This window comes from Perca flavescens, chromosome 7, assembly GCF_004354835.1.
Source record: "Perca flavescens isolate YP-PL-M2 chromosome 7, PFLA_1.0, whole genome shotgun sequence".
Taxonomy (NCBI): domain Eukaryota; kingdom Metazoa; phylum Chordata; class Actinopteri; order Perciformes; family Percidae; genus Perca; species Perca flavescens.
Genome location: NC_041337.1, coordinates 36,348,619 through 36,360,584, shown reverse-complemented (window position 1 = coordinate 36,360,584; position 11,966 = coordinate 36,348,619). Strand labels below are relative to the sequence as shown.

The following is an 11,966-nucleotide window of genomic DNA, read 5'->3' as shown; positions in this document are numbered from 1 at the left end:
AGCCAATCACAGACCTTATTGGCTCTTGGTAGAAGCACACTGCGTGCTGATTGGCTCCCTGACCCCTGCTGAGATCTACTCCTTAAGGGATTGTAATTGGGTGTTGAGTGACGAGGCATCTTTACGATGCTCGGTACCGAGGAGTAGGGTTGGGTACCGAAACTCGGGTTCCGACATAAACGGTAGTAACGAGACCGAATAAGAACGAAAATTTCGGTGCCTGGCTTTACACTACACTGGACAGCAGGTAACGTTAGCCTAGCTTTAGCTAGCAGCTGGATTAATCACAGTTAAAGTGCCGACAGCTAACGTTAAACAGTGTAAAGTGGGACTGGATTCCAACAGTGGGCTCTGCAGCGCAGCAGCTGCCCACGCTGGAGAAACACAGACGGTGCGTTCACTGAAACTGGTAACCTACAGCTTCGCGGTGCATTCAAAGTTGTTGTAAAATACACTTTTCCCACCTGGTGGTTGTTTTTGTCATTCAACAGCAATTTACTGGTGAAATAAGTTATTGTTTATTATAAGTTATAGTTATTACATTACTAATAAAACACTTATTTTGGCCATATGGCCGTAGTAATAAACAAGTTGTTCTTAAATGTCGCCGACTGTTGTTTAGTACCCTTCTGTTTTTTTTTAACTTTCTTAACCCTTGTGTTGTCCTTCGGGTCACCGGGACCCAAAGGACAACACAAGGGTTATGTACTTCCGTTTATTTTGTGGAGAATTGCTCTCTAAACCCTGTCTCTTGTAAAGTAAGTAAGTAAAGTTTGTTTCTAGAGCACATTTAAACACAGTTTAAGCTGACCAAAATGTTGTACAAACAAGCACTAAGGTGCTGTATTAACCCTTGTTTTGTCCTTTGGGTCACAAGGACCCGAAGGACCACACAAGGGTTAAAAAGTATCCGTTTAGGCACCGGCCCTGTTTTAAAAGTACCGATTTAGCCCCGGTATCAGAAAACACCCAAACGATACCCAACCCTAGCGAGGAGACAGTACGTTCGGGGTTGACCTGGGTACCCGAACGCAGCCGCGGCTCGCTGGTCCACGCCACGATGGCGAGTCGTCGGTCGATCGGAGAGTTTTCTGGGATCGGTGTCGGAGACGTTTCCCAGGACCACGGCCTCAGAGGTCTGGTTTAGTCCCCAACTCAGAGATCTGGGTCAGAGAAGACACTAGAACTATATTCATATTTAACACGATGACATCACACTAGTTGTACTGTTCTATCAGAAAGAAATTAATCAAACTGATTAATGGGTTATTGGAACAGTTGCATATTAACACACAGACACACACACACGCACAGACATATATACACACAGACATACACAGAGACATACACACAGACACACAGACATATATACACAGACACACACAGACATATACACAGAGACATTTATACACACACACAGACATATACACACGCACACACAGACATACACACAGACATTTATACACACACACACAGACATACACACAGACATACACACGCACACACACAGACATACACACAGAGACATTTATACACACACACAGAGACACACACACACAGACAGACATACACACATACATATATACACACACACACAGAGACATATATACATACAGAGACACACACACACACAGACAGACATACACACAGACATATATATACACGCACACACACAGACATATATACACACAGAGACACAGACATATATACACACACGCACACACAGAGATATATATATATATACACACAGAGACACAAACACACAGACATACATATATATACACACAGACATATATACACACACATTGAGACATATATACACACAGAGACACACGCACACACACAGACATATACACACAGAGACACACAGACAGACATACACACAGACACACAGAGATATATATACACACAGAGACACAGACAGACAGACATACATATATATACACACAGACATATATACACACACACACACAAGGTCAAGGTAACTTTATTATCCCCGAGGGGCAATTATTTGTACAGCCAGCAGACACACAAAGACAAGACAAACAACAACAGCGAAACATAAAATACCCACAATATCTAAACCACAATAGTAAAATGCATACATTTTAAACATTTTAAACAATTCTGGCAAATTGTTTAAAATGGAAATAGAAGTCGGGATAAAAGAGTTTCTGAGTCTATTGGACCTGCATCTGGGCATGGAGTACCTACGGCCTGAGGGAAGTGACTTAAACTGGCAGGACGAGGGGGGGTTTGGGTCAGCTGATGAGGATCAGGCCTTCTTGGCCACTCTGTTGGAGTAGATGTGGGAGAGAGGGGGGAGGTTGATGCCTGCAGTCTTGCCACATGTCCTAACGATACTCTCTAGTCGTTTTGGGGTTTTCATGGACAGAGAACCAAACCAGCAAATAAAACAGAAGGTTAAAACCGACTCAATAAAACATTCTCATAAACGTGGGGTCAATGTTGAAATTCCTCAGTTTTCGATAAAAATACATACGCTGATGAGCTTAGGCACAGACAGCATCAGTGTGTGGTTCAAAACATAGCTTGCTATCAATTATTGTGCCAAGGTACTTATATTCTTGTACTGTCTCAACAGGTTGGCCATCAATGATAGTGGGGGGAAGAGGGGGGCACTGTTTCCTAAAATCAATAATCAATCCTTTAGTCTTAGAGACATTTATATTTAAAAAAGAACGCTTACACCAATCGTTAAAGTCCTTCACTATTGGTCCGTGTTCAATCACACTTTCATTAAGTAAAGACACAATGACATATTGTCAATATTGTGAATGACATTCATTTGTGTATAAGACAAAAAGAGAGGGGAGAGGACACATCCTTGTGGGGAGCCAGTAGAAGATTAAAGATTGCCTGATGAAACACCATTGACTTTAACCCTTTGGGGTCTGGAGGATAAAAAGTCAACTAGCCATGCTATTAGCCCTGGATTAATATTGTGTGTCTTTCAAAGTCTTTCTGCTAAAATGTGAGGTTGGATACAATTAAAAGCTGATGAAAAATCAATAAATAGTAGTCTTACAAATCGCTTTGCCCCTTCCAGATGGTTAAAAACTGTGTTGAGCAGACTACCCGTAGCATCCTCGACCCCCTTCCTGCCCTGTAGGCAAATTGTAAGGGGTCGAGTTGTGGCTGTGTTATTGCTAAAATCTCCTGTTTGATCATTTTTTCAAAAGTTTTCATAATGAGAGGAGTGAGGGCCACTGGTCTAAAATCATTAAGCGATTTAGGTCCTTTGGTCTTAGGCAGAGGTACGATCACTGACTCTTTCCAGAGAAGAGGGACTTGGTGTGATTGAAGTGACTTATTGAATATGAAGGCTCTGCACAGCTTTTTAGTAGGTGTCCACCAATATTGTCTGGACCAGGGCTCTTCCTTTCCTTCACCCCCCTAAGAATTCTGTGAACTCTGTCCTTATCAATAATGATAGCCACATCTTGTTGTGGCCATGATTCCCTGTGCATGGACAATTCCTTGGTAAAATTGTAAATATTAAAGCGATTATAAAAAATATTCAGTTCATCTGCAAGCTCGAAATCTGTCTTCCCATCAAAGGAGAGATTTTTATGATTAGATTGTAAGCCCATCATTGACTTCACACCGTCCCATGCAGGGCGTGACTTGCCACTGCTCTATAGGGATTCAACTTTATCCTTATATTTAAGTTCAGCTAATTCGAGGTCCCTCTTTACTTGCTTCTGCAGGTCATTATAGACTATGGTATCGCCCTGCTTAAAACCAATATTTCTCTGGTTAATGATACTTTTAACGGACTTGGTCACCCATGGTTTATTATTCGGAAAAATAGAAATAGCCTTTTTTGGAATTATTTCATTTTCACAGAAACTTATATAAGCAGAAACAGTCTCAACAAGTTCATCCGAGTTAGGACACGCTTCCTTAAACAAGTCCCGGTCTGTACATGAGTAACAGTCCAATAGCTCCTGTGTAGATTCTTCTTCAGACCAGACCGGAACCAAACGTCGCTCAGGTTTTGTTCTCCTCAGGACAGTGTTGTAGACCGGAACCAAATAAACAACGTTATGGTCGGACCGACCAAGGGGGGGCTCTGCTAAATGACCTGTAGGCTTTTTTAACTGTACCATAACAGAGGTCCAAACATTTCATATGTCTTGTAGGACATGTGACATATTGGGAAAAGCTACTTAGCGACTTTCCAAGCCTACCGTGGTTAAAGTCGCCCATTATAAAGTTCGGCGCGCCAGGAGCGATACTTTGCACTGTTTGTACTATTATCATTGATGCGATATCAACGTTCGCTCTCGGATGGATGTATACAAGTGCAGAGGTGTCAAAAGTATTCACATTCATTACTCAAGTAGAAGTATAGATACTAGGGTTTGAAAAGACTTTTGTAGAAGTTGAAGTATCAACTCCAGCTTTTTACTTAAGTAAAAGTGTAAAAGTACTGGTTTCAAAACTACTTAAAGTATAAAAGTAAAAGTAATGGAAGGCAGAGATCTTCAACAGGGGGTCCTCAGAGTCATTGCAGGGGGGCCTCCGAATTATTCCATAATTCCAACATATTATTAGCAAATATAAATTCCCACTGATGATAAGCTTACTGGCCTATAGGTAAGGTAGTCACTAAGATATCAGCCCACAGATACAGTTAATCCTAGATTTACTGTGCCACATACAGTATGTCACATACAGTATGTAACATTAAAATATGATTTATAAAATCATGCCAACAACTAATAATTTAATAGCTTATGAAAAAAGGGTACGTAAGAAGGCTTTAGGTTGCCCTAACAGTTATTGTAGGCCCAGTTTAATATGCAACTTAATTTCATACAATATGTAGTAAGGGGTCCCTGCTACATCTCACTTTAAGTTAAGGGGTCCTTGGCTTAAAAAACGTTGACGACCCCTGATGTAGGGGGGGGGAAACAATGCCATTAAGGACAAAAACGTAACCCCAAAAAGTGGGGACTAAACCATATGACTATAATAATGTTATATAAATGGATCGCGTACAAACCAATAGGGTGTCGGAATAGCTATGTTTATACTTCTCATCCAACCACAATCACATTCACTCTCTCCGGATGGAGCGATTTGGATAGGGGTTTTTTGTGTGTGTTATTGAACGATGAACAAGCTGAACTGAAATATGAGTAACGAGGCTATTTTTAAAATGTAGGGAGTAGAAAGTACAGATAATTGCGTGAAAATGTAAGGAGTAGAAGTAAAAAGTATGCTGTAAAATAATTACTCCAGTAAAGTATAGATACCCAAAATTTCTACTTAAGTAAGGTAACGAAGTATTTGTACTTCGTTACTTGACACCTCTGTACAAGTGTGACAAATATTTGTGGAAACTCTCCCGGTAAGTATTAAGGACGGAGAGTATTGCACCAGCTCTTATCGACATACAAGCACAGACCACCACCGAGTGGTTTTCCTGTTGCTGCCGGTGTTCTGTCCATCTATGCTACCTATCCAGATGTGCTACTTAGCGTGGTCTGATTCCCCGCCCATAAATCTATGCATCCTCGCGGTCGGACATGTGGTCGATACTGTGGTTAATGGAGTAATATCTAATAAATCATTTATTCATTGTGCCTTTTGATAGGGTATATTTTTCTATCAGAATACGCTACCACTGAAGTATTCAACAAATATAATTTAATAGAATATCAAAATATGCTCCTTATCTCTTGACAGTGCACATGGAGTGAGTAGTGGTGCAATATGTAATGATTCTGTTGGGGGAGCATTATTTGATAGGGTATATTTGTCATATCAGAATATGCTACCACTGAAATATTCAATAAATATATAATGGAGTATCAAAATATTCTCAAATAAACACAAGATGTCAATACTGTTAGAGTTATACCTCTATGGGATTCAGCCTGCCTGCACAATTGGAAATGGGAACACACAAGGAAGCACATTTCGATAGGGCAGCGCGACTCGATAGACTCTACTATCGATTTGTGCTACGGTAGCGTTTTTCGACAAGGCAGCATAGATCGTCAGAACACCGGGTCCCTATCAAGTCGCAGCGGTACTCCAAAACCATCAATTTCTAAGTCTGGTTGTAGATCCTGCTCCTTGAGCCACGTCTCAGTCTGTACAGTAAGACAGTCCTGTAGTCCGATACAAATCTGGCCTTTGCTTGGAGTTCATCCACCTTGCTCCGGAGGGATTGTACAGGGGAGAGGATTATTGAGGGGAGAGGGATCCTCCGGAGGCCCTGTCTTTTGAGCCTCTGGCGAACCCCGCCGCGGCTGCCTCTTTTCCTCGCCTCTGTTGGCCTCGTCCCCTGGTCTCCCTTGGAAGGACCATGCCTGATGATCTCCATGGGGAAGTTTCCAGCTGGGTCCACGATTCCCCTTCCACCTGCATCCCGGAGCAATAGTAGGAACTCCCGGTTGTAACGGAGGTGGTAGTCCAAACAGAGCACCCGCGTAAAGTGACCAAAAAGCGTCAAAATGAGCAGAAAACCGTCTGAGGCGAGTCATTGTTTCCAAACTCACGTATGAGCCGAGTTAAAAATAACAATGAACTATGTTAGTGGTCACACACGATCGGTGGAAAAACAAACATAACGCGCACAACTGCTGCTGCGTGTCGCCATAGAACAGCGCCACCACACACACAGACACACACATACACACAGAGACATATACACACACACACACACACACACACACACAGAGACATATATACACACACACACACACAGAGACATATATACACACACACACACACACACATACACACACACACACACACACACACAGGTGCACACACATACACACACATACACACAGAGACATATATACACACACACAGAGACATATATACACACAGACACACACAGAGACATATATACACACACATACACACAGAGACATATACACACAGACACACACATACACACAGAGACATATACACACACACACAGACACACAGGTGCACACACATACACACAGAGACATATATACACACACACACATACACACAGAGACATATATACACACACACACACACACATACACAGAGACATATATACACACACACACACAGAGACATATATACACACACACACACACACACACACAGAGACATATATACACACACACAGACACACACATACACACAGAGACATATCAACCCAGTCTCCTACTAAAAATGTAACAGTCTTACAAAATAGCATGGCGAGAAAATGTAAGGTTGTTACATTTATTTAAAGCTTTTTTGCGGCAAAACAGTTAGTTCTCGTATCGCGAGAAATAGCCTACTGTAGATCAGCATACTTCACTGCATGACTTCACTGTAGTCTACTGCCAGAGATTGTGCGATCTATAAACCGTTCTCTTTTAATGGGATCTACCAGGTAAGACAGGAATAGTTAGAAATCATATTTACAACATGTTTGGCTTGACCTAAAATAGTTAATGGAAATTGTGTAATGTGCAATGTACAGTGGTTTTACTAAGACCATCTTGTTTTTTTACCGACCGCACCGCGCAGACCCGTTATGAGAATGAATCTGCAATGCCTGACCGCAAAAAAAAAAAACAATTTGTCTTGAACCCGAACCCGATTCAACCGAGCGGGCGATCATTCAATGTTGTGAAAATGGGTAAATTAAAGCACCCACTTCAGCAAAAGTTAGCATAACGAGAGTTGGTTGCTGCAGGCATGCTAGTCTACACGTGTACACATGCACGCACACACACAGTACAATTATGCACATCATATCATGCGTTGTTTCCTATCACTGTGATCTTGAGTAAACTTTGCCATAACAGTTGTAAAACTGTGTCTTAAGGGCGTATTTAAAAGCTTTCACTGACAGTCCAGATTTTATACGCAATGCTTTAGCCCATAGTAGGTAAAGTAAGTCAAATTAATTTATGAAGCACAACTTTTAACATAGCTTCACATAGCTTCACTAAATAAAGTGAAAGCTGTGCCTAAAGTTATGGCCTATAGTTCATCATGCAGTATTGGCTACTGACAGCCAGGCGTTCTGACAGAGAAGCTGCACCCTCTTGTGTGTGTGTGTAAAGAGAGGAAGAGAAGGTGGAGATCTGTATAAGATGTAGCTTATGATATATAATAAATGTTGTGCATGTGAATAATAAGTAAATTAATATTATAAGTAAATTGGTATGGGTGACCATACTGTACTGTGTGCAGCTGAAAAGTGAGTGTTTATGTCTTTTTGTGCTAGTTTCATGTGAGGTTAAACCAAAGCCACCACGAAGCTGCCACAAGTTCCCAGCTGCACCACTGGCGAGAGTCCAGATGAGCTGAAAGCGAGCAGAAGGTGGCTACTGGTGTGGAGAAGTGTACATCTAACACAAAACTGTCCAGCCCTGGCAGCCCATCAACCTCAACTTATATGTAACTTAAGAGAGGGTAACAAAGCAAGAGGACTGTCATCTTCAGCAGTTATCACCTCTCTTACCCTGAACATCTACAACTTTGACGGCTGGATCCGTATCTACATCCTAGATGGAGAACCATGCTGAGTGCTGCTCCATCATATTCCTCGAATGTATTACTATATTCCCCGGCATTCAAGGCAAGACCGCAAACCTGGGCAACACACGTTGTCATTTGATCAGCTGAGCTAAGCTGAGCTGAAGGGGCATGTAAATGCTTCTCAACGGTCCAGTTTTGGCTGACTGGTATTCAAGATGACTGACTACAATTTATTGGTAAAGTGCATACTGTGCATGTGTGCCAGACAGCAACTGCACCTGGGCATGGAAATTATAGACAAAATGAGTCCAGAAGACTGCTCATGCCTCCATCCAAAAAAGCCAAGACCCCAAACAAGACCAAAGTCCTCTAGGTGGTTGTGGTGAGAGACATTTCAGCTACCACCCCTGCAAACCACAGCCATGCCAGTGGGACTGGGCCACAATCAAAACAAAGGGTGTCCTCTAACAGCTGTGACTGCGTGAGGCCATTGAAGAGCAGTGACATGCTACATCAGCTTCAACCATTGTGAAGAACCATTCCAACACCTCACATGGACTCACAGTACACACTATTGCCATCTGTTAGACGGAATTGCTGAATCAAAACCCAAAACATCTAGGCTGTGTGAGAGCCTTTTCCCTCACACATCAGGCTCATCAACACGCTGTCAACTCCCACATAAACTGAACTGAAATGCTGAACTCTCTCTGAACAAGTAATCAAATCTCTGCATGGGCTCTACATGCTGCTGTTACTATGCACCCCCAGACCTTTTAAATGTATTTTCTAAACTGTATTGTATGTCCCAAACTCCCTCACACAGGTACACACACACACACACACACACACACACACACACACACACACACACACACACACACACACACACTCACCCCACACATACACACACAGGTGCACCCCCCACCACATCGCACAACCCTCCACACACACTGTCTGTGTCATCTTTGCCTTAAGTTTTACCTCAGTTTTGTGTTCAAATAAGTCCTGACGTCCTGTATATGTTAATAAACGACATTGACGCCAAAGATTTCTCCTGACTCCATGTGATCATTACAATATCAAAAACAGTTTGAGAATGATGAAATTGGAAGCAGAACTATTTCTGCCTCCAATTTCAGATTGTAATATTGTGTAGCTTAGTAAAGTACCAAACTGATATGTAAATGAGGCTTGGTACCCTCTGTACAGCGATACAGACTATATGCATTACACATAGTCCTGTATTATATGCATGAATTATGTATTGTATGCATTAATATACCATTAAGGGAAAAACAACCTACACCAGGGGTGTTAAACTCATATTAAGCAGATGTGGTTAAAGATTTGTTGGAATTAGACCTATTATTATTATTATTATATATATACATGCATTAATATATGTATTGTATGCATTAATATTGGAAAAATAGTTAAACAGCTAGATTTATTGAAGGAGACCTCATGGGGGCCGACATTGTCCTGGTCGTTATCATTTTTCTGCATGGTAACAGAGTGTAGTTTGATGATACTTTACTATACCCACTTAAGAGCAAACAAGTACAAATCATGTATTTTGTTTCTCTCTTGAAATATCCTACTTCCATGTCAGGTATTTTGGCCTCTTCCTTCCTGAGGATGGTTTGTAGTGCTTGACCCTTTACACTTCCTCTCTGCTCTGTTTATCCATCATCCACTGTAACACTTACTATTTTTGCATTTGAAACTTGAAAATCTTGCAGAAATGTCAGAAGTCGTGGACTTTGAGGAGGCAATTAAGGCTGGCCAGCGGCTAATAGAAGAGTTTGAGGCAGCTGCTGTGAGTATGGACAGAGACTTTGTAATGAGGAGACACAGCACTTAAAGAATCCTCCATAGAAATGCATGGGGTTAGTTTGTAACACCAATATGGCAGTAATTCACACATATCCCGTCCCTTCCTGTAAAACTCCCATTCACTTGAATAGGAAAATAACTGCCCAATAACTGACTAGGTGGCCCTTGAGAGGGGGGACTTGCCTGTAAGGACTTTTGTATGGATTTCTTTGTACTTTGTTTAAGTTTGTATTTCTAAGTAAAGTTGTTAACGGCAAGTTATTGTCTTTAGAGAAAACAAGAAAAAGAGGGGACATCCTCTCCATCTGCTGTGCCAGTGGAATGGCAGACAAGGGACAGTGGTGGGGACAGGATTTTAAAAGACCAGGTCAACCCCAAGGTCTCAAATTCCTTCCAAAAAGGTAAGTATTGTGAATCTGAATATCCCTGTGAGGACAGTAGACAAGAAACTAAACTTCTAATAACTATTAACTATGAGTCACCCTGTTTTTTTTTTTTTTGTAATGTTGTAAGTTATTGCCAATTGTGTGAGAGCATATCTTTTATTACAGCCACCATACCCATTGCTGAACATGCAACAGTGGCTTTTTGAAGTCATAGGTACAGTATGCTCTTCCTTTGGCGATATTTTGGGGGTTGTTTGGTTTGTGTTCTTATATTGTTTCTTTGCATTTTAATGGATCTGTCTTTTAATGGGATATATGTTCTTTGTGATAAGACACTGATATGCAGGCATACAATGAGGAAGATTTCCCTGAAAAAGATCCTTCAAGGGCAATCAGCTGGGGTGAGAGGCAAGCTGCAAGCTCAGAGAGATGGAGCTCAATCAGAGAGTCTTTGGTTAGAGCTATGATGTCCTCTGAGCTTGTCGGTGAACCCATTCTGCGACAGCTGTAAAATCAAGCCAGCAGTGATCCGCTGTAAAGCGTGTCTGCGAAGCAATTCCTCTGTGCACACTGTGATGTTGAGGTCCATGCCCATCATGTGCTGCATGACAGAGAGGCTTTGTTTGAGGGATTTTATCAACCAGTGTCCCCAAACACTATCGTGGCTGAAGTTGATCAGTCATTTATCTTCAAGGAAGCAGGTAGTCATATATCTTTCACAATTTATTTAATTTCATTGTGACAAATGAGCTGAAGCGGAAGTTTGTACTCCCAGATCATAATATAATCTTTTACATTAATTTTTTTCTTGGTTAGTTCGATTTGTACCAGTCAGCCTACCAAGATATGTGGCTGCTCTCCAAGCTTGGTTACCATTAAACCAGCTAAAGGAGCTATCCTGGTTGGATTGAATGGTGAGATAAATATGTTGTTATTAAAATAAACATCAGACCATCATATTCATATTGTATTCACTTATATTTTCTTCATTATTATTTTCAGGACGATATAGTCTTTCCATTCCATGCCTGACGGTGGTGCATGCCAAAAACCTGGACGGCTGGACTGGACGACCTGGTCAAGTGTGGTTACTGGCCTGCAACAGTAAACTACCACACTGTGTACCAGGTTGACCTTTTCCAGTCTTTCGAACATCTGAAGCTGCTTGCACCGGGGCTCTCACGCCAGGCATTCATTGGAATGTTGGAGGAGAGGAGCAGAGCCTGTGGGAGAGTAAATATATAT

General features: G+C 41.6%; 1 protein-coding gene and 1 long non-coding RNA gene across 2 annotated transcripts in view; both read left to right on the top strand.

Moving 5' to 3' along the window:
- The window catches only part of LOC114558595 (MRG/MORF4L-binding protein), an 8,876-nt gene extending 6,570 nt beyond the window's left edge, over positions 1-2,306 (top strand). Inside the window, exons 6-7 of the mRNA XM_028582658.1 lie at positions 991-1,136; positions 2,155-2,306. Coding sequence (XP_028438459.1) covers positions 991-1,136; positions 2,155-2,306 — 298 coding nt within the window. The remainder of the gene's footprint in view (positions 1-990; positions 1,137-2,154) is intronic.
- A 4,915-nt stretch (positions 2,307-7,221) lies between these two features.
- LOC114558220 (uncharacterized) lies at positions 7,222-10,690 on the top strand. Its single transcript, XR_003692939.1, has 3 exons — positions 7,222-7,399; positions 10,242-10,318; positions 10,607-10,690. It is a non-coding gene; the product is annotated as an uncharacterized LOC114558220 (long non-coding RNA).
- Positions 10,691-11,966: the final 1,276 nt, after the last annotated feature.